At 34.6% G+C, this 24,928-nt stretch overlaps 1 protein-coding gene across 1 annotated transcript in view; it reads right to left on the reverse strand.

Annotated features, from left to right (window-relative positions):
* LOC136026300 (large ribosomal subunit protein bL19m-like) overlaps positions 1–16,406 on the reverse strand; it is a 40,575-nt gene extending 24,169 nt beyond the window's left edge. Inside the window, exons 1-2 of the mRNA XM_065702716.1 lie at positions 16,268–16,406; positions 6,023–6,235 (exon numbers count right to left, since the gene is read on the reverse strand). Coding sequence (XP_065558788.1) covers positions 6,023–6,235; positions 16,268–16,355 — 301 coding nt within the window. The 5' untranslated portion in view covers positions 16,356–16,406. The remainder of the gene's footprint in view (positions 1–6,022; positions 6,236–16,267) is intronic.
* Between the last annotated feature and the right edge of the window lie 8,522 nt (positions 16,407–24,928).

The raw sequence follows: 24,928 nt of genomic DNA on the forward strand, positions 1-24,928 counted from the left end.
TGGACGACCATAGAGACGAACATACGCAATAGCATCTTGAGCATATTCATGCATATGACGTGGACTGCCAGCATATGACGAAGGTAAAATTGTTAATCTTCCAACGTTTGTGGTATTACCGTCATTTATAACTGCATCTCGCAAATGAATGTATTGTTCAGAGCGGAGCTTGGTCTGATTCAGGCGGATATATAGCAAACGTTCTGATTCAATTTTTGCATACATATCCACGACAAATTGGTGAAACAATTCACGGCATTTTAAAATATAATTTTCTTCATCCTGCCGAATCATTAGTCTATAGGAATAATAATGCATTGCACTGCATTTCTTATTCATTTCTTTGTTAGTGGCTGGATTCATCAATTTAATATTAAAGTGATAGCCGTCGGCTCCATCCCAAAAAATGATAGGATATTGTAGGGCATCGTAGCATCGATGAGTTTCAGCAATTCTTAACAACTGGGCGTTTCGCTTATGTAGAATAATATCTCGAGGTAAAAACTGATCACCGACCATAACGATTGCCACTTCGTCGATAGTCGGAGCATTGTATCTACGCACATGTTGGCCAGGAGGCGTTTTGTCAGCGGAAATAACAATTTTATGAGTATCAGTAGGCATCAAATCGATGGCTGTTTTGAACAGACGCACTAAATTATTATTTTCGTGGAAAAGATGTTGCAATTGGGAAACAATTGTCCTTTCAACGTTGGGAGAAATTTCGCAACGTGCATTCAATTCAGAATTTCTATCACTGATGAAGTACAATTGTAAAAATTTATGATTCTCGCCTAATAATGGTAGAAGGGACCCTGCTTTATGATAAATTTGCCCTTTTACTTTAAAAGTAGACATAAATTGATCTGGATGTTCGATTTGGGCTCCAAACGACGTCATTTGGAAACATGAGTTGTATTGTCTGATTTTTGACAAAAAACGCTTAGATTCTGACGTAGTTCCAGTAAGGAAAGTCTTCAATGGCTCTGGTGGTGCAGCCAATAGAGGAAGTTTAACTTTTCCTGAGGCGCAACACATTCCCATTGTTTCACCATTGAATTTCAAGGCCTTGCAATAGGGACAAATTTTGGACATTGTCCCGATTTGAACACAGCTACTCAAGCTATAATCATCGACTGGGTTGTACCTGAATGCCAGGCGATAACTTTCAGATTGCTCTGATTCCTCGGCACGCTTTCTTTTCTTACTTTCTCTATCAGCAGCAAGCCTGATTTCCTGCTGGTCTTTTGATTCCTCGGCACGCTTTCTTTTCTTACTTTCTCTATCAGCAGCAAGCCTGATTTCTTGCTGTTCTTGTAATTCCTCGGCCCGCCTTCTTTTTTCACATTCTGTTTTAGCAGCAAGTCTGCTTCTGCGTTGCTCTGGTAGTTCCTCGGCATGCTTTCTTTTTTCACTTTCTCTTTTAGCAGCAAGTCTGCTTTCGCGTTGCTCTGGTAGTTCCTCGGCATGCTTTCTTTTTTCACATTCTCTTTTAGCAGCAAGTCTGCTTCTGCGTTGCTCTGGTAGTTCCTCGGCATGCTTTCTTTTTTCACATTCTCTTTTAGCAGCAAGTCTGCTTCTGCGTTGCTCTGGTAGTTCCTCGGCATGCTTTCTTTTTTCACTTTCTCTTTTAGCAGCAAGTCTGCTTTCGCGTTGCTCTGGTAGTTCCTCGGCATGCTTTCTTTTTTCACATTCTCTTTTAGCAGCAAGTCTGCTTCTGCGTTGCTCTGGTAGTTCCTCGGCATGCTTTCTTTTTTCACATTCTCTTTTAGCAGCAAGTCTGCTTCTGCGTTGCTCTGGTAGTTCCTCGGCATGCTTTCTTTTTTCACTTTCTCTTTTAGCAGCAAGTCTGCTTTCGCGTTGCTCTGGTAGTTCCTCGGCACGCTTTCTTTTCTGACTTTCTCTATCACCAGCAAGTTTTCTGGCATAGACTCTTTGAGCATCTTCATCAGTCATTATAAACTTAAGCATTAATAGAATTCTACACGAACATCCGTCTTATATAACTTGAATGACGTCACGCCTTCAAAGCAAAAATGATGCCTTCAAAGCAAAAATGATGGCAGCTAATTTCATGACGTCAGCCGAAACATGACGGCGAACATATGTCTTATATGACTTGAATGACGTCACCTTCAAAGCAAAAATGACGGCAACTAATTTCATGACGTCAGCCGAAACATGACGTCACCTGACACATCCATCCACACATCCATCCACACATCCACAGACAGACAACTTATTTTTATATATATAGATATATATATATATATATATATATATATATATATATATATATATATATATATATATATATATATCATGAAAAGAGAAATCACCAATGCAACAGCACAAACACATAAAAAAAAGAGACAGAAGGAGAAAAGGAAGACTGTTTTCCTAAATTAGTGATTAATATAGACCAGCACTTGAATGAGGCCTTAACCGTACTCATCCATACAATCACATAGGTCAAACAGCATAGCCAAACACAATCAACCATAAAGAATAATCCATGGACACGCAGTCATGTCGTCAATAAGTATTAGTCGTCATTTACCAAACAATAGAAAAAATAATAAAGACAAATAATTCAGAGGCAACAACCCAACACAAGGGCTCATAAGGAGAATACACTGGCCTATAGGATTTCGCCACTTTAAATTCTCTACCCAGCCAAGTGTTGTGGCTACCAGAGAATATCCATGGCATCCCCGTGTCAGGTATCACCCCCAAAATACATGCCTATGAAAAAAAAACAGCAAATGTAAAACAACCAAGTAACACCAAAACAAGCTTATCCTGTTAATATATCCCTCTTTTTAGCAACAATAGGTAAACTAAATATGATAAAATTTACCAAATCACAAATATTAACACATTGCAAAAAAAAAAAAAAAAAAAAAAAAAAAAAAAAAAAAACTTCAAACTCCCCCCCCCCTTTTTTACTCAAAACGCAAGTTTCTTCAGAAACACAAAGAAGCGAGAACAAAAGAGATGTAGATAAAAAAAGAAAGCAAAAAAATGCTGTTGATTTTTACTGCCCTATTTCAGAGAAATTGCCCGAAAATAGCAGCATGGGTATGGGTTTATTGATTTGGAGTGATAATTTAAACCTCATCATATGCATCAATCACCCATCATATGTAAAATATGATCTAATCATCTATGCTTTTCAGTCTTTAAACCCTCAGAATGTGGCATCGAACCAGATTCTTCATTCAGTTTATTGTCTTTTATACGGTTAATCCAACAGGTACCTGAAAATATCCTTGAGAATTCTCACAAAATATCCAGCATATCTTCTTCAGCTTTTCAAAATCCCCACGCTTTAGATATGACCACTGTTATCATCCTAGATTTCAATATTCTAATATCAGTTACGATACTTGTCTTCCTATTCTTCAATTTTTTTTCGGCTGCGAAAAAAACAACAACAACAAAAAACACCCTGCACCTTGGCTATTCTAATTTTTCACCTTCAATATATATTCACTATGTTTACTGATAGTGCTACTCAGGTAAGTGAAGCTATCCCCTTCACTGATTTTCTCGTTACCCAGAATCTCCTCTTCATCCTTTTTTATTCCTAGTCTAAACAACCCAGTCTTTCAAACAACAACTTTTGAACCTATTCGCACATCCTGAACACTCAAAACCTCCGAAAATTCATTCATTTTACTTATATTTTACCTTTGACACCCAAATTAGCTGCATAATTGAAGTTGAGGAAAGTCTAACTTTCTGATTGGATACCAAGTTTTCCCATAGCTTTTGCTGTGCTGCTCAGGACAAAATACATCAAAGTAATCCAAGGATAGAACACAACCTTTCTTATGGTTATTTCCCGACTCCACAACGAACCAAATACCAGCCTTAGTTCCTACCTCAATCGCGGCAATGCTGTTTTCGTATAGCAAAAAATATCTTCGATCTATATTCAGTTCTTTTAACCTAACGAAGGCTCCACAATCTTTTAAAATCCATGTCAAACTATGCACACAAAAAATGCAAGAAACGTCTGAGTTGCATAGAATGTAAGATATTGTCCACCACATTTTTAGATGGCACTATGGCCAAAAGGCTCTCTGGATGCGTACCAACCTAATTGCATGAAATGGAGGGGGGAGTGAGTTTAAAAATGCTTTAGTCTATTGGATCGATACAAAGATTTATTTGATGAAAAAGAAAAATACTAGTGAATATTTAGAAATTGTCATAATTTACAGGACTGCTATTCTCAAATTACCAACACCAAGAAGATAGATCATATACCCCTTTTTCAATAAGCTGAAAAGCTGATTCAATTAGAAATGTCAAGACAGAGGATTTCTGACAGACTCCAGGTAAAAGAAATCAAAGTAAACGATACATACCAATTAATATTATACCAAACATGTAATATTATGTATATAATATGTAATACATAAATGGTATGCATGATATGTAATGCGCATAATATATAATACAAGAAATGTAATACCTTTCAATCACCGTCCCTTCAAGAGCGTCACTTTAGTCTGATTTGCAAATTTGGCTGATTTCCTACCGGTACTGATAAACAGAAGCATATTGCTATTACTCATGAGGATAAAAGTAAATCCATGATTCAGACCACCCTCCATACAAACAAAACATTTCAGATTTATTTGTGTCATATTATGAGTTATTTTTTTATGAATGGTCATCCAGTGTTTTCTTATTTGTTAAAGTGTAAGTACGAACACCATTCAGTCGGAATTTATTCTTGACTGTGACAGCTTATATAAATAAAATATTTCTGATATTGAATTAGAAGGCATTTAACCAGAAGTATTTTATGCTACGCATCTGAAGTTCAAGACATCATAGATTTGGTACAATAACAAGTCGATGTTCGATTTCCTAGATTATATTTGAAACATAAAACATTTTGCTGCGTCAAGTTTCGAGGATGCAGCGATTACTAAACATGTATTTTAACTCTTATCTGTCACAGACACATATGTAAGTAGACTATTTATTTTAGAGTACTTCTTTTTGGAGGGAGGGGTAAACATAATAGAAAAATTATAGAAACCAAGGAGAAAACTAATAGTAATCTTAATATCCAGAGGGGGATTGAAGGATCTCTGTGTGCATACATGAGCAGACAAGTATGCAGAAGTTTTTCAGATGAGAACCCAGCACTTTCATTATAACTAATTAGATAGAAATATATAAGGAGTAATAGAAAAAAGCACAAGAATCATCAGATTTTGGTTCGAAGGGAGGGAAGGAATCCAAGTGCCTCCTCTTGCTTGCGTGCTCGATATTATTAGTAGCTGTGTGGATTATTAAAAAAGGTCTAATATTGTTGTACTTTATCAACAAAAAAATGACAGTTGAATTTTACAGATCCTGTGACCAATTTAGGGAGACAAGAACTAATCTTAGACTGGGTCTGGTTTAGTTATGTGCAGTTTTAATTAAATTCTTATTAGTTTATCAGGTAAAAACAAAATGAAATAAAAAACAAAAAGAGGGTCTGGAAAATTCAAGCCTATGAATCTGACAAGACAAAAAAAATGATATATTCTTGCCCAGGCCGCCATGAGAACTAGGCCTTTTGTTTTTTCCACCTTGTCGTCTTCCCTTTTTTGGGGGCCCTGTATGTGGCTCCATATGCTTGTACAAATATAAATTGAAAAATAGTAACAAATTTTCTACAGGAGGTACAACGCCACCTTATCTCGTTGGATAAGCAATTTCAGATAATTTAGGAGTACTAATGGTTCATCTTGTCTCCTAACCATGCCTCTCATAAGTACAGAGCGTAAGACTTAAGTACAAATATACTTAAATGCAATATTCAAAGTATGTGCATAGAAAAGAAATTTAGGAATGTTACCAAAATAAAATTCACGGACGCTAATGTTTGATCATCCCCTAAGCATGTGCAGATATTGTGCTAAGTACAACAGGCATCTATATTAGAGTACAAACATACTTAAATACAATGTTCTAAGCATGCCCAGAGAAATAGAATTCAGAATATTCTTACCAACATAAAATTCAGGAATACTAATTTTTGCTCTTCTCCTAAGCATGTCTAGTCTCTCCAATTTTTCTCTTAGCTTATTTCTAAATTCTGGATTGGGATCTGGCAAGAACTCAGGGTAAACAAATCTGTAATCTGGGAGACTTGTTCTTTCTTTAGTTGGCTGATCATATGTAGTTGTTTCAGCTTTTGGAAATACTGATGTTGAATATTTTCCTGTAAGAAATTTGCAAAGATAGACTAATAAAGCAGGAACCAGTTCCTTATTAGAACTTCTGGTGGTACTGTTACTTTCTCCCTTTGAAATATGAAACATTATAATAACAACATTCTCGTTTTATAATATGCAAAAATTTGTTACATGGATTTTCTGGGTTGCTTCTAGTTTAACCTATATTTTGTTCATTTTAAATATAATTGCTACATCTTCTGCATGCACTTTCATTTGAACCATTATGAATATTAAACAAGCACTGTATCCTTTTGACTTTGGCAGATAATTTCAGAAATAACAAATTAAATTTTAAAAAAAAAAAGCCAGCACTTATACTTTATACTGTCTAACCAAATGTATCATCAAAAAAGCCTTTCTTAAATAAAAACCCACACTAATGGTGTTTATACTGCCTAAATGAATAAATCATCAGAATTTTTTTTTTAAATACAACAATCTTTGAAGCTGATATTTGCAAATTTTTGTTAACAAAGAAATAGATGACACACATCAAAAATATTTCAAACACAGGAACACACAAAAGATTAAAACTGAATAACTACATACTTTCAATTAAAACATAAATAAAAAAAAATGTGAATTAAAGTGGAAACAAACCATAGAATCAGTGCAATATGATTTTTCTGTATATTATAATGTAAAAATATTCGTATTAAAGTGTTTTCTTTAGAAGAGGGCAAAGACAAGAGTGCTACCATGCTTTTTCAGGTAAATAATCAAAGTAGCATTCTATTTTTCGTATCTGCTCTGAAATTTGAAAAAAAGGGGGGGGGTACTTTGATAGACAGTTATCAGCAAAGATTATTTTGCTTTACAGTCCCATTTCTTTTCGTTTTTCTTCGAAGATTTAACATATTATAAAGTCTGTTTAAGAGTAAATTTTGATTTTTAGCCTCCCTCCTGTGTTAAGTATATTGTTTTTTCTGCCACAAAAAAAAGTCGACTCTGTAAAACAATAATTAGGGGAGGAAGGTATGAGATCAAAAACAGATTCCTGGGTTCTGGTAGCATATCTCTTTTAAATATTACACTGGTATACTGCAATTGATAGATTTTCCTATCGCTAAGGCTTTTAATCATGCAACATATACTTACTTATGAGAGCTATCCATTCTCCATGCAAATTATTTGTGTGATATATTAGATGCACCTTAGCTAGAAACTAAGAAGGTTGCATTTATTTTTTTTGTTCAGGGTTTGAGTCTCAAAGACCGTATAGAAAAATTTACACAATCAGATTCTTGCTAAAATAAACTTTTGGCTGGTTTGAGAGGCCGCTACACTTCGAAATATCTAATAGTCTGTTGAAGTTAGTAAATCTTATTCAAATATGACAAGGTGCAAATTGAATTGTAGCAAGTTAGTTCTGAATTTCTGAAGAAATCATCAACGGTTGGCGGATTAAGGAAGGTCTGAAAAAGTAGTTACCTGGACCTAAGGCTAATCTAGAGAATCCATAACTTCCTAAGAGGTTCAAAAACGTAGTACAACTGCAAGGATGATTTCTAAAGAAGCTTGTATTTTGTGATTTTATGGAAGAAAGAATTATGGCTAAGAAAGACTCATTTCCTGCATTTATAATCTCTCAGTTTTGAAATAATTATCTCATGTCCTTCCATTACGACTAGTGCTTGTGTGTGCCAATGTAATGGCAAGCTATAGTAACAAGCTAAAATCCTCTTAAAGCAAGTAAATGATAGATGGAATATAAATTTACTGAGAAGCAGCCTTCAAGCTTACATAATACTTGCTTCAGCCTACTAAGGTAACCAATCCTTTGCCAAGCCTTTGAACAGCAGATGTCATGATTCCCAAGTGCCATATCATTCAATTTGACAAAATGAATTCTTGTTGCATCAGCAATATCTCAGGAAAAGCTTAGAGCGATAAAGGAACAGCTTAGATACACGAAAAGTCAAGAAATCAATTTGGTCTTCAATATCCTTCAAGCTTACATAATACATGCTTCAGCCTACTAAGGTAACCAATCCTTTGCCAAGCCTTTGAACAGCACATATCATGATTCCCAAGTACCATATCATTCACTTTGGCAAACTGAATTCTTGTTGCATCAGCAATATCTCAGGAACAGCTTAGACGCACATAAAGTCAAGAAATCAATTTGGTCTTCAATATCCTTCAACCTTACATAATTCACACTACAGCCGACTAAGGTAACTAATCCCTTGGCAAGCCTTTGAACAGCAGATGTCATGATTTTAGGAACAGGAGCAGCTTAGATACACATAAAGTCAAGAAATCAATTTGGTCTGATTCAAATTGGAAATGGAGCATCTGAGACATCAGATCTTTCTATATATAAAATTTCATTAAGATACAATCACCTATTTGTAAGATAAAGACACCTCAATTATCACATTTTCCTAGATTTCCAGTTTCTTCCTCCAACTCCCCCCAATGTCACTGGATCTGGTCGGGATTTAAAATAAAAGCTCTTAAGCACAGGATCCTTCTAAATATCAAATTCCATTAAGATCTGATCACCTGTTGGTAAGTTACAAATACCTCATTTTTTCAAAATTTTCCAAATAATCCCCCCCCTAAACTCCCCAAAAGAGAGCCAATCCTGTCTGGTTATGTCAATCATGTATATAGGACCTGTACTTATTCTTCCCGCCAAGTATCATCACAATCTTTCCACTCTAAGCATTTTCCAAGATTTCCGGTTTCGTCCTCCAACTCCCCAAATGTCACTGGATCCAGTCAGGATTTATCATAAGAGGTCTGAGATACGAGGTACTTCTAAATATCAAATTGCATTAGGATCTAATCACCTGTTTGTAAGTACAAAATACCTCATTTTTTCAAATGATTCAAAATTACCAAATTACCCTCCCCCCCAACTCCCCCAAAGCGAGTGGATCTGGTCCAGTCGCGTCAATTACGTATCTAGGACTTGTGCTTATTCTTCCCAACAAGTTTCATCCTGATCTCTCCACTCTAAAGCGTTTTCCAAGATTTCCCCCCCCCCCAACTCCCCCAATGACACTGGAACCAGTTGGGATTTAAAATAAGAGATCTGAGTTACAAGGTCCTTCTAAATATCAAATTTCATTAAGGTCAAATCTCTCCTTTGTAAGTTAAAAATACCTATTTTTTTCTGTTTTTTTTAGAATTAATCCCCCCCCCAAAGAGAGCAGAACCGTTGGGGTTATGTCAATCACTTATCTAGGGCTTGTGCTTATTTTTCCCACCAACATTCATCCTGATCCCTCCACTCTATGCGTTTTCCAAGATTTTAGGTTTCCCCCCTCCAACTCCCCCAATGTCACCGGATCCGGTTGGGATTTAAAATAAGAGCTCTTAGACACGATATCCTTCTAAATATCAAATTTCATTAAGATCCAATCACCCATTTGTAAGTTAAAAATACCTCATTTTTCTAATTTTTTCTGAATTAACTGCCCCCCCCCCACTCCTCCCCCAGATGGTTGAATCAGGGAACCACTATTTCTAAATTAATCTGGTCTAGTACCTGATACACCTACTAATTTTCATCGTCCTAGCTCACCTGGCAGTGCCTGAACTAGCAAAAATTGGACAGATAGACAGACCAACAGAATTTGCAATCACTATATGTCACTTGGTAAATACCAAGTGCCATAAAAACTGATCAAAAATAACCCATTGCAGTCCTTCCACAAAAATGATAGAAAAGGAGCTAAACTACTCAATGCATCAAGATATAGAATTTTAATTTTTTTTTATTATTATTGGAAGTATAAAAAAAAATCGTGAACTAAATAAAAAAAGGCAAACATATTTGTGTTGATACAGTTACAATCCCCTGAGACTAAAGCCAGCTTGAGTTCTTCCTCATCTGAATCATTGTTTGCTTCATCATTCTTACTGCTCTAATGTTCCACTGATAACTGTGCCTCCTTTTACCCCCTGTAAATTGTTTAAGCAATTGTAGTTTTACACCATCTAATCCTGTCTCTCAACTGCCTAGTAGTGTTCATTATCTTTCTTTGTCTGATGCTGACCTTTATTTTGCTTCTATTTCCTGTGTTTCTTTTGCATTAACTTGCTCACCTACTGTTTCTTCATTGTCATTTCACAGCATGGTATCTAACAATGTTCCTCCTGTATCCTCTTGGATTGCTACCTCTAAAGGAACAAAGTTTCTCAATTCTGTTGTTGATTATCTATCTCTCTTTCTATCTTTCTTTCTTATCTACCCTCTCAGTCATTTGTCTGACAAAAATTGCATAGGAACTACACTGCAGACCAGGATCATCTGAAATTGTAGAACTATATTTTGCTCAATTGAAGGAAACAAAGATTATCTTAAATTGCGGCTTGGAGCAATATAACAATTTCTCCTTGTAGAGCTCCAGAGTTGACAATTTGAGTTGAATTCAGGATTGTTTAGTGATCAGGTGAACTGTGCTTATCCATAACTTCCCAGTTGAGTTTACAATCTCTGAAGGAGCACTCAGCATCCAATCTTTGTTTAAAGATGTTCACAGATTCAGCAGTAACATTTTTTTTCGGGGAGTTTATTCCAAGTCCTGATGATTCTTGAAGAAAATAATTGAGCATGGACTCTGGATAGGCTAGGCTGCTTAACAAATTTCAATTGATGACCTCTAGTTTTTGAGTTAGGACCAACACTGGGAATGTTTTAGCCCTCATTAACTTATAGGTTAAAATGACATCACCTCTGTTTCTCCTATACAAGGTATAGTATACAGTATACAAGGGTTGGTAGTTTCAGCTTTACTATTCTTGCATCTTCCAACACTTTTATGTTCTTTTTAAATAAAGGAAGGCTAGAGACATTCAAACTTCAAGCTTAAGATGCACAAGTCCCTTATACAGATGACAGATGACTTTATAGAAACAAGTGGACAGAGTACACTGAATCAGCACCATGGATGAATTAGTACCAGCAGCAGACTTCTTAGCATGAGTGCTGAAATTTAGTTCATTATCAATAGTGATTCCAAGATCTTGCTCAGCATTTACAGAGGAAAGTGGACCTGAGGGACAAAAAGATCAACAAGAGTTCATTTTGCCAAGGTGAATGAAATGGCACTTGACAACATTAACTTTAAGAAGCCAAGCCTCTGCCTTTTGATCAAGCAGTCCAAGATATTTTGTAGAGGGGTATAATCTTCACAGGACAAGGCTGGTCCAATGAGCTTCTGGTCATCAGCATAGAGCATTAGTTTACTGTTGATAGTGGAAGGAGCATCATTAATGAAGATATGAAAGTGTAGGACCCAAAACCCTACCCCAAGGACCTCCACCCAAAACATGCTTTGACAAGGAAAGGATACAGCTGCCAGAGTCATCAGATAACTGAACACATTGAGATTGCATATAAATAAAATCAAGGATCCAGAGTAGGGACTTCTCTTCAAGTTTGACAGCACATCATTTACTTGCAAGTTGCTTGTGACAAACTTTGTCAGAAGCTTTAGAAAAGCAAAGAAGAATCATGTCAGTAGGCACTCCTGCATCAAGTAACTTAGTGATATGGTCATGTGCTTCAAAGAGACTGGTATCAACAGATCTTCCACAACAAAAGTCATGCTGTGAGCTGTGGAAGGGATTATTTGCTTCAAGATGGCTAATAACTGAAGAATTGATTATTCTTTCAAGAATCTTAACAACTGCTGATGTCATGCTGATAGGTTGGTAGTTTTCAGCAAGGCCCTTTCTACCTTTCTTAAATATTGGAATGATATGGGTTGTTTTCCAATCCAGAGGTAGTTTGGAAAGATTTAATAATGACTTGAACAATAAGGAAAGAGGTTGACACAAGACTGTTCAACATTCATGGAGGATATGAGGATGAATGCAGTCTGGCCCAGCCAATTAATTCAATTTGAGTGACATAAGTTCCTTTAGAACTATTAAATCATTAATCAGAATTGGTTCCATAGTATATGATACATCATATATTAGAGGTGGGGGAAAAATAGCACTGGAATTGGAGGAAAAACAGCAAATTGTTGGTTGAAAATTTCAACTTCCAGCTCAGGGTCAGCAACTGGTTGACCATTGTATAGGATATCAGGGACAGTGTGTCTGCTACAATATTTTTGAAAGGCATAATGCCAGAAAGATTTGGGATTATCCTTAACATTCTCTGTCAATTCTTCCTCAAAATTTCTCTTCAACTGCTTGATATGGTTGGCTGCCCAAAAAATTCTTGTGCATGACTTTTCAGCATGCAAAATTACAGCTCTCACATTAGGCCAACTTTCTTCAATATCATTGGTGATAAGCTATTCCTAATTGACATTGGCAAGGCTTTTGGAGACTAGTTTGTAATTGACAAATTCTTGCTGCTTGGAAGAGGGTTGTTAAGTGGGCAAACATAACTCTGAAATAATTACAATATGGTCACTATTACCAATGGGTGTGGTTATTACATTAATAAGAAGGTCAGGATTAGTGAGAATAACCAAATCAAGAGTGTTGGAAACTTACCCTTCCCTGAAGTGAGTTGGTAGTGAAATTGTTTGACTGAGGGAATTATCAGAGAGGGCAGATAAGAAAGGAGAATCTGTAGTGAAAAAACCAGATACATCAATCCATTGGATTTCAGGAAGGTTAGAGTCCCCTAGAAGGACAAGATCATAACTTGCAAAATTAGACACTAAATGTGATAACATAGCAGAAAAATTAGATTCAGAGTGCAAAACACACGGGGGCACTGGGGCTTCTATGAACAACACCAACAACAATTGAGATTGTATGATAGTGAAGTTTTAACCAAATACACTCAATTCCGTCAATACTAAGAGAATTAAAATGAATCAAGATTCACCTTTAGTCCATCTCTTACATATAATCACACTCCTCTGTGACAAAGTGGGGAATTCAGGTTAGAAAAGACTTGATAACCATTGATTTGGATTTCATCAGGTGATAAGGCTGACAAGGTGTTTTTAGCTGCAACTTCTGAAATTGCTGCATTATCCACCTCTGTCATTACCATACAAAAGCAACATTCTGAAAATTTATTAGGGAGGGTATCAACAACAGAATTGAAAACCTTTGTTCCTTGAAAGGTAGCAATCCAAGAGGAAACAGGAGGAACATTGTTAGATACAATGCTGTGAAATGACAATGAAGAAACAGTAGGCGAGCAAGTTAATGAAAGAGAAATGCTAGAAATAGAAGCAAAATACAGGTCAGCATCAGACAAAGAAACGTTATAATGAACACTACTAGGTAGTTGAGAGACAGGATTAGATGGTGTAAAACTACAATCACTTAAACAATTTACAGGAGGTAAAAGAAGGCACAGTTATCAGTGGAACATTAGAGCAGTCAGAATGATGAAGCAAACAATGATTCAGATGAGGAAGAACTTGTTAAAACTTGAAGAACTCTTCAAACTTGTCAAAGAAGCAGTTAATTCAGAAAAATTAGAAAAATACAGTATTTTTAACTTACAAATGGGTGATTGGATTGTAATGAAATTTGATATTTAGAAGGATATTATGTCTTAGAGCTCTTATTTTAAATCCCAACTGGATCTGGCGACATTGAGGGGAGTTCAAGGGGGAAAACCTAAAATCTTGGAAAACGCATAGAGTGGAGGGATCAGGATGAAACTTGGTGGGCAAAATAATCACAAGTCCTAAATACATGATTGACATAACCAGAACAGTTCTGCTCTCTTTGGGGGAGGCTTAATTCTGAAAAATTAGAAAAAATGAGGTATTTTTAACTTACAAAGGAGCGATTTGATCTTAACAAAATTTGATATTTAGAAGGAGCTTATAACTCAGATCTCTTATTTCAAATCCCAACTGGACCCAGTGTCATTTGGGGGAGTTGGGGGGGGGGTTAATTTGGAAATTTGGAAAAATTAGAAAAAATCAGGTATTTTTTTCTTACAAGCAGGTGATTAGATCCTAATGAAATTTGATCTTTAGAAGGACCTTGTGTCTCAGAGCTCTTATTTTAAATCCTGACCAGATTTGGTGATATTGGGGGGAGTTGGAGGAGGAAACCAGAAATCTTGGAAAATGCTTAGAGTGGATAGATTGTGATGATACTTGGTGGGAAGAATAAGCACATGTCCTAGATACATGATTGACATAACCAGACCAGATTGGCTCTCTTTGGGGGAGTTGAGGGGGGGGTTATTTGAAAAAAGACATTTATAACTTACCAACAGGTGATCAGATCTTAATGAAATTTGATATTTAAAAGGATCCTGTGCTTAAGAGCTTTTATTTTAAATCCTGACCAGATCTGGTGACATTGGGGGGAGTTGGAGGGGGAAACTGGAAACCTTAGAAAATTGAGGTATCTTCATCTTACAAATGGGTGATTGGATCTTTATGAAACTTGATATATAGAAAGATCTTATGTCTCAGATGCTCCATTTCTAATTTGAATCAGATCTGTGGACATAGGGGGTTGGAGGGGGGACAGAAATCTTGAAAAATTCTTAGAGTAGAGAGATTGAGATGAAACTTAATGGGAAGAATAAGCAGAAGTTCTTGATACATGATTGACATAATTTGACTAGATCTGCTCTCTTTGGGGGAGTGGGGGGGGATTTCCAGTGCTTTGTCAAGTTTTGTGCTTCTGGACATGCTAGGATGATGAAAATTGGTAGGGGTGTCAGGAACCTTCATAAATTGACTTGATAATAGTTGTTTCCCAGATTTGACTATCTGGGGGGCTAGAGAGAGAGGAAAACTGAAAAATGAGGTATTTTAAACTTATGAATGGGTGATCAGATCTTAATGCAATTTGACATTTAGAAGGACCTTGTGTCAAAGAACTGTTAGTTTATCTTGGAAAACGCTTAAGAGGGGAGAGATGGGGATGAAACTTGGTGGGTAGAATAAGCAAATAATGTAGATACATGATTTGTGTAACTATACTGTATCTGTTCTCAATGGGGGAGCTAGGGGGTTCGGTGCTTTGGCGAGTTTGGTGCTTCTGGACATGCTAGGACGATGAAAATTGGCAGGCATGTCAGGGACCTGTACAAATTGACTTCATAAAGTTGTTTTCCCTGATTTGACCATCTGGGGGGCTGAAGGGTGAGGAAAAATTAGAAAAAATGATGTATTTTTAATTTATGAGTTGGTGATCAGATCTTAATGCATTTTGATATTTAGAAGGACCTTGTGTCTCAGAACTTTTATTTTAAATCCTGACTGTCATTAAGCCTCTGATTTTCCTGTTAAATCAATTTATTGATTCTTCAAATTTTCCTAGATCTCAAGCCATAGGAGCTCTTAGCTCTTGTTCTGTTTTCTATTGTTATGTTACCATAAAATATATTGCACAGAAAATTCATCAGTAAATACATACATCAGATCAACATTATAACTTTACCTTTGTCAACTTAAGTTCTTTTTTAATTAGATTGCATACATTTTGAATAAATGAATGCCATGGAATATATCACTTTAAAGTAATGGATTCAATAACTGAAGTGTGAGTTTAACTTTACTCCAAAAAAAATAAGAGTTACAAATAGGGATAAGTTCTTTTATCAGACAGTAAAACAAAAATATATACAAATTGCTCTAGATATTTTGATGACACAGTTGGCCATCATCATTTGTAGAGTTACTAACATACCCAAATTAAAACAAACTACATTTATACTAAACAAAATAGGCCTAATCACTTCAGGGTCTAAGCAAATTACTGGTCCAATTACTTAAAAAGTTCACTAACTGTTCTTTATTTTGTAATACTGTGTTGAATAAAGGAGAACATTTTTAATAAGAAAAATATACAATAATACATCTATGTTAGAGAAGAGTGTTTAATAGATAATCCAATGGTAGCCTAGGTCCTTTTATTCTTTTGGTATTGTAGTGTTTAGCTGAAAGAAGTCAATGGCCACAGCTGTTACCTTTCAGTACTTGACAGACCCTTCTGTTTCATTGAACTTTAGAAAATCCTATCACTGTCCTTGATAGCCTACTACATTACTTATATTGTGGTGAGAGATTTACAGCCAACATGAATCAAAAATAGTTTCAACAATTTACCTATTGTTTGGCTTTTTTGGGGCATAAAACAGTTTCTACCAAAAATACAAGCAATCTGCTTTGTGATTTTTCCACTAGAATTTGCCATTTTTTACTCTACTTAGTGTTGACATACAATACGTCTACACTAATTTTGCCATGTTGCCAACGTCTTGAGATAAATTGTACTTGTTTTCCAACCAAATTGTACCGCAGAAGATTTGTTATGAAGCCCAAAGGATCCCGACACCGCGCCAATTCGCCGACGGCACCCCACCGATGAAAGATGCACTGGCATGGAGAAACATTTTGATGTGCCACCAGTACCGTTCTGGCGGTGGCGCACCGTCAGCTCATCTATATTCAGCCGTATGTTTTGCAGTAATTTGATGATTCCGGTATGCTAGATAAGCTAGGGTACTAGGTAGCTTTTTAAAAGTCTATCAATATTGATTTCTCACCAGGAAGTGTGAACGAGATCTTACAGAGAGAGTAAACAGTGGCATATTTAGAGGGATAAGGGGGCTTGCCCCCCAGAATATTAGAAGATTTTCTCATAGAGTTAATCCTCTCATTTGCAGCAGTCCTCTTCATTTCTTACAGCATAGTCGGATAATTCATTTGAAGAAGCTCAAAGCAATAAAAATTTTACTCTTTACAAATCTTATTTTGCATTTATAGTTTGTTTGCGACAAATCAATTTTAGATATATCTCGCGTCCTGAGCCGTAATGTATTATTCCCTTGGTCATTTTATCCCTTTACACTAGTTTCCAGTGCATTTCACAGCCAAATTTTGTTGTTCTTTATTTTTCCCTTGGTAGTAAGGATTATCAGTTTCCCTTTTTCAAGTGACCCAATATCCCACCAAGCGGTAAGATATTTGGAATTTAGAGCATTACAATATGTTCTTTTCGGTAATTTTTTTTTCTTTATAAAACGGCCAGACATTGTAAGGTATTAAAAAAAATTCCAAACTGCTTGGATTTATGACAATTGAAAAAGCCGAAACAGTTTTGAACTGCTTAGAATTTTGCACACTGTAAAATGGGGGATAATACCCATAATAGTTATTTTTGTTTTAAAACATAGATGAAGACTTCAGCTCAAATCAGCGATTGAAAATTACGAATATTTCTAAATAAGCCGTGAGCTGAAATTCAACCAAATCCTCAACTTTTTTTTCAATTTTGCGAACCGATTTTTGATTCGGCTTTAACTATATTTAATATCTTGACATACCATGACGAGACTTCCTTTACAGAATTTATAAAATGTATCATTGAAATTCAGATATTCTCTACCGGATCTTGGAATTGGTATGAATATCGGCTTGAAATTTTAGACTCTCTGTGATTCTGCCGTGATTAATCCGTCTTTATCGGATTTAGTATAATTTTGAGCTTTTGATTCATATTTTACCAAATCCTAAACAGTTTGGGGTGCTGCCCCCTTTTCATTCGACACCCCTGTCTGCTAGAAAAAAGGTAGAAAGCAACATCTACTTGCTTTTACATGCATTGTGGCTTCCAAATTTTGTTATAAGTAAGACCTCTAAACTGGGTCAAATTTAAGTTCTATAAGGTATTTGTAGAACTTGTTGTTCGTTGTACATTAACGTTGGAAAGGCAGGCAGCATTATTTTTTAACTTGCTTGTTCATTCTCCCTAAAAAATCAAAGTGAGCATCATTTCTTATGTGATGATTAGTTGGTAATTTGAGAAAAATCCGTTTTGGAGCGGGTTCGTGTTCAATAAAAATCTCTTTTCTTTTGCTCATTTTTTTTTTATAGAAATTTCATTGAGCCTAAATACAGTCCCTGGCAAATACAGCCCAAAAGTTCAAAAATTTTGGATTATATCATAAATGTTCAAATGTATTGTATTTTACAAAGAACCCAAAATTGTATTAGAAATGTAAACGCGTCATTTTTATTCTCGTTTCACAACGCAGTCGATTGTTGCAAGTGAATATCACTACCAATAGCAAAATACGTGATACATTCTTCAACATAAAATCTCCCCACTGAGATTTTTCCATCCTCGGGGGGGGGGGGGGGTTCACCATCCTCGTTGAAAATTCACCCCAGAAAATTTCCTGGGGACAATTCAGCCTGAAAAATTATCCTTACTTTCATTTAAAAAACACTTATTTTTATTTAATTTCTGATAATTTTTCAAATCATTCTGAAAATCCTCTTGAGATAGAAAAATCCTTTGAGATAGCCACTTTTTTCAGCGTGGTTAAAAGGCGTGGAAATTATGAATTTGACAACCCCACTACTTTCTGAAGAGCATAACATAATTTGTACTTTACTGAAAAAAATTGCTGTGGATTGTAAGTTTAGTATACATATACTAATAGTTATTCCTTGCAGTTTTAATATTTTTTATTTGTTAAAATTTAAAAAGTTAAACATTTTAAACGCCATGAACAGTCAACTTTTAAGAGTCGAAAGTTAAACGTCAACTCCCTCCCCCCCAAGTCAATCAATCTCCAAAACATATCGATCGAAATTTTAAGAGATCTATTTTGTTCAGCATTGTTGAAAGGTCCAGTATAGGGTATGTCAACCTCCCCACAGTCCTCAGGACAAGGGCTGTAAGTTAGGCAATTCGTTCATTATTTACAGATGGTATATGCTATTGAAAAAGGTATGCATGTTTGAACTTTACTTTTAAATTTGGCGAAGGGTATTCAGGCGAGCCTTTCAGAGAATGTTGAGGGGAGTGTTGAACAAAATCAAAACATGTTATATGTATACGGATGATCAAAAGGCTACGACACAGGAATAACTGAGCATATTAATTTGGAAAATTCAAAAAATTAAAAGGGAGATGATCAAAAAGGCAATATTTGCCTGCTGTCAATACTACTACAATTACCACCATTACTACTACCACACTACTCCAGTTACATTATTAAGGGGAAATTTGAACTAAATCAAAAGATGCTATGTACAAGCACATTGTCAAAATAGCGCACATCAAGAGTTGATGTCCGTATTAAGTTGAAACTTTCAGTGAATACTTAAAGCGGAAGATCATGCCACCAAAAGGTAATGTGTGCACACAGCAGCTAATACTATTGTTACTTCTAAATTTACTACAATTACTTCTATTGCAACCACTTGTAGGGCTGAGCCATGAGATAGAAATTTTGAGAAGTATATAAAAATACAGGTTATCAAAAGGAAATATCAGCAATGTCATAGCAATGGCTAGTTGTATTAAGTTGAAACTTCCAAGACTTGATGAGAGGGATGTTCAACTGACCAAAAGGCAATCGGTTAATGCTACTGCTGCTAGTAGTACTACCTCTATTCAATACTATTACTACTAATATCAATACTGCTACTGCGACTACTATTACAACTGTGCCTAAGGGTATGAAGGTTAATTTTTGAGGAAGGAAGATGAACTGAATCAGAACACGCTCTCTGTGTGCAGGCTGTCAAAAGGGAATAACAGCAATATCTTAGGAATAGTTAGATGTTTGAAATGGAAACTAACAGGGCCTATAGTGAGAGATGATGAACTAATCAAAAGAAAATATTTGTATCCTTATGCTTCTGCTTCTACTCATACTGCTATTATTGTTACTATTATTACAACCTCTATTGCTGCTACTGGCACTAAAGCTTAGACTACTACGATTAATTCTACAGCTACTACTACTACTACTGCTATTAAAACAAGATATTAAGGCGATAAATTTGGGATATATAGAAGCTGTGCGGAACTAAATTGGAACAAACTATGCCCACACAGGTTGTCAAGTGGACACATCAGAAATGTTTCAAGAATGGTTGATGGTATGTATTAAGCTGAAATTTACAGCGTATGTTGAAGAAACCAAAGGTACTCTGCCTATACTGCCACTAACGCTGCTACAAATATTGCTACTCCGAAAGTTAAGGTTATTAAGGTGAAGCCTTTGAGGAATATTTAGGCGGATGTAGAACTAAATAAAAAAAAAATATGAGCAAGTGGACCTTCAAAAAGGTGACAAAGCAATATATGAAGAACAAATTATATTATTAATTTAGACTTTTAAAGGGTATGTCTTGGGGGATTTTGAACTAGCAAGAAGGCACAATATGTATACTTTTAATGCTAACACTACAGTAAATAGTAGTGTTAGGGCTGCCTGTTAAACAGGCAGCCCTTCTCTCAGGCCCCTTCATTTTCCAAACATATCCATTCAAACTTCTGAGACAGCCATTTTGTTTATCATAGAAGAAGAGGTCCAGCAATTTTGTTTTTAGGGATATTAGGCATGTCAACCCCCCACAATTAGCTCATTATGCTTTCAAAATAAATGTTACTTTAAAATAAATCAAAAGGCATTTTGTTTATGGTTGCCAATAAGACACCTCAGCAATATATTGAGAACGACTGGGGGTAATAAGTTGAAACTTTTGGGGATACTACTATTACTACTTCTGCTATACAATTTAAATAAACAAAAAGAGTGTAAGTATATCCAGGTTGTCAAAAAGCATAGATAGAATCTTTTGGGAGTGATATTAAGTTTATTTTTCAGGTCAACTTCAGAAGCAATAAAATTACATTATAAAATACTTTGTGTGAGGATTAGCAATTGTTGAAAAATTTTCACCAACATACATAGCAACCCATGCTATGGATTCATAAAAAAAAAAAAAAAAAAAAAAAAAAAAAAAAAAAAAAAAAAAAAAAAAAAAAAAAAAAAAAATGGAAAGATATAAAATGTAATTTTTCCAACAAAAAGACTATGTCAATAAAAAAAAAAAAAACGAACAGAAATTAATTATTAAAAAAAATTTTCCACAAAACAAGTTTAGTAAAGAAAGTAAAGAGCTCTATTAAGCCAAGAATGAGCAAAAATAAAGTCAAATAATCTTTCAATAGTAAAACTACCACAAATCACTATCAATAAATGAATGAAACTCAAAACGAACAGGAATTACGATCAAAACGAACAAGAATTACAATAAATAGCCAAGCCAAACTCAAAACGAGCAAAAATAAACATGAGTAGGGCTGATAACCCCCATGTTATCACAAGAACAGAACACAATTTGTGCTTTACTGAAATCAAAATACGTTTGAAATGTTTTCACTTTTCTTACTTTCATGAATAAAGAATTGTCAATACTTTTAAGGAATGTGGAAAATTTCCACAGTGATTTTTTTTTTTTTGTTTTTTTTTTTCAGTAAAGCGCAAATTATGTTCTGGTCTTGAGAAGGAATGGGGGGTTATCAAACCTATTCATGTTAATTTTTATTCGTTTCAAGTTTGACTTGGGCTATTTTTTGTAATTTCTGTTCGTTTTGAGTTTCATTTATTTATTTATAGTGATGTGTGGTAGTTTTGCACTTGGAAGATTATTTGACTTTATTTTTGCTCATTCTTGGCTTTATAGAGCTCTTTACTTTCTTTACTAAACTTGTTTTGTGGAAAAGTTTATTTTTAATAATTAATTTCTGTTCGTTTTTTTTTATTGACATAGTCTTTTTGTTGAAAAATTATATTTTATATCTTTCTAGTAGAGTAGAGTAGAGTCTACTAGAGTAGGAGCTCTTTACTTTACTTTGAAAAACTTGTTTAGTAGAAAAAGTTTTTTAAATTATAAGGATTAAATGCTCCTGGTATAACATCCCGTCGATTATCACTATTATTCCCATGGCTGAAAATAACTATATTCATGATAGCTATATTTCCCGACAGTACATTGTTAATGGAGATTTGTCGTTAAAACTAAATGAACTGCCACGTAGGTTTATCGACCGCTGCAATACAATTACCGATTTTTCACTGGCATGTCTTTTATGAAATGCCTAGTGTCGTAAGTTATTAAGTGTTATGGTATTTGACCTATGCTGAGCGAGTGCTAAAAAGTTAGAGGCGTCAATAATTGCGAGTAATATTTTGTTTTTGTCATTATCGTTTTCTTTTTCTCATTCTTCTCTTGAGGTGTCTTTGTTACGTACAGAGGATAGCAATGAATTATTGTTATTGCTATCAATACAGTATTTGATTATTTTCTAATTTTGTTTATTACATCTCTACTCGGCACAGTGCGGCAGAATTCGTTTTATGGTTTATATTCCAAATAACATATAAATGTATCTAGAAGGAGTTTTAATTACAAAAAGATAATTAATTGGCCAGCCAGCTAATGTTGATGTTGAAGAGACTCTGTCTTGGCACTTGCAAATAAAAATGCAGTAAAATTTTGCAAAGAAATTTTGCACATCAGGCCGAAGAACCCGTACTAATGAAGAGAAAGGACATTCTCATAATTAATCACGGGTCAGATTGTAAGCTGCCATAGTTCATTTCATTATGCGACCACAGAATAATATTAGACATTAAAATTACTTCCTAGTTCACAATTAAGGTTTTGAGTCATATGGAAACAGGTACTTAATTAATTAGCAACGTTTCCAGGTAGAAACCTCTGGAAGTATTCAAGGGATTGTGATTAAAAATAAACAGTAATGAAGTGAGTCTGTCTTTGGGTCAAGCCTCCCATATAAAGTATTCGGATTATCCTATTTGCTCGTACAATTTGCCTGCTTTGAATAGGATTGACGATCACCCCCCTCCCAATATATAAACAACCTGAAATAAATCCATATACACATGCTAAAAAGCAAGTTACTTTAAGAAAGAATTTACCACAAAACGGAACTTAGCCGATTGAGTCAATCCCAAAAGTGGCTCTAATGCATAAACTTATGGACTCAATGCATAAATATAGATACTTAAAAGTGGACATCAGACATTAGGATATCTTTTCTTATTTTTGCGGTCCTTACACATACTTTTTCTTTTAGAAGACCACACAATTTTCCAGATACGCCCTTTATCGCTTTGTTCTATTAGCCCTAGCTTATTATTCCAGATTAGGTCCTGTTTGTAGCTGCAAATGTACCACTTTTAGAGGATATAGTATGAAATTAGATCAAGTCAAGTTTTTTAAGTTACTAAGTAAAAATAAAAAATTATCACTGAAAGGAGGGAGCAACATTGAACCTTAAAACGAACACAAATTATTCCATTTATGAAAGGGCCTGCCCCTTCCATGACACATCACTCATTAAGCTAAATAGTTATTTGAAAACAATTCTCGTTCAGATTTAACGGCGCTTGTTTTTCTGCAGTCTTTGTTAAGGAACTTTGTTAAGTTTTAATGTTGCTCCTTACTTTCAGTTGAAATAACTTGTTTTTTATTTATTTTGTAAGTTTTTTAACTCATACCAAGAAATCTCAAACCCTTGTCTAGAATTTCCCCTGGAAAATTCCCCTAGAAGCTTTCCTCCCAACGGAAAGTTATTCCCGTGGTAATTCCTCCACCGCAGAAAATTCTCCAAGTAAAAAATTCGTGTGTTTCCCATTAACAAATACTTTATTTGACAAATGGGGAGCTTGCATAAGTTAAAGCCCTTTCCCCAGGGAATATGGGAGGAATGTCGTCCTCCAGAGTCATAATTATTGGACCTTTCAACTATGCTGTAACGACGCAATTGCCAACGCTATGTCATTTTTTGATCGAATTGATGCCAGAATCAATTTTATCACAAATGTTTTACCAGTACCTCCTGGCGCATCCAAAAAGAAGATTTCTCCAACGTTGTTATCGACACAATGCATTATCTTATCATAAAGTTATACCCTTACTAAGGGTTTTCCTTAGTAAGAATGGTAAGAGGCGATCCTCAGCATGGCACTATACACCAGAAAAGTAAGTTTTCAAAAGATGCTTCTATTATCTTAACTTCAAGTTACTATATGCCGTGGTGTGTTCTTTACTAGGTTACAATAAAGTACGAACTCTAGCCTGTAGTAATTACAAAAAAGGTCGATAGATTTCATTATAATTCCAGTTACAAGACAATTCCAGTTAGAAGATATATATATATATATATATATATATATATATATATATATATATATATATATATATATATATATATATATATATATATATATATATATATATATATATATATATATATATATATATATATATATATATATATACATATATATAGCCTATATATATATATATATATATATATATATATATATATATATATATATATATATATATATATATACATATATATATATATATATATATATATATATATATATATATATATATATATATATATATATATATATATATATATATACATATATATATATATATATATATATATATATATATATATATATATATATATATATATATATATATATATATATATATATATATATATATATATATATATATATATATATATATAATGGTAATTGAACGAGGACAGATTGCATTTTTCAGGGGATTTCGTCCCTTTTTCGAACTTCATAAAATTTTTCGAAGCCTCTTGGTATTTGATGGATAGTTTTAAATTTCATAAAATTTCACATATTATAAATCATCGTAAACCAAATTGTTTCATTTTTTTTTTTAGAAGAGTTCATGTTTTGGGTTTCGGGCACTATTAGCACGAGTTGCTCCATGCTTACAGTTCGTTACTACCAACTGTTTTATATCAAAATTCCACATTTAAAAACTGCAATACTTAATTTGGAAGAACGGGTTAAAACTTAGGTGTGGCAGTAAAAAAAATGTTTGTGGTTTTCATTTTATCTTAAGCTAATGACATTTCAGATGACTTGATCGAGT

This window comes from Artemia franciscana, chromosome 4, assembly GCF_032884065.1.
Source record: "Artemia franciscana chromosome 4, ASM3288406v1, whole genome shotgun sequence".
Classification (NCBI taxonomy): Eukaryota; Metazoa; Arthropoda; class Branchiopoda; order Anostraca; family Artemiidae; genus Artemia; species Artemia franciscana.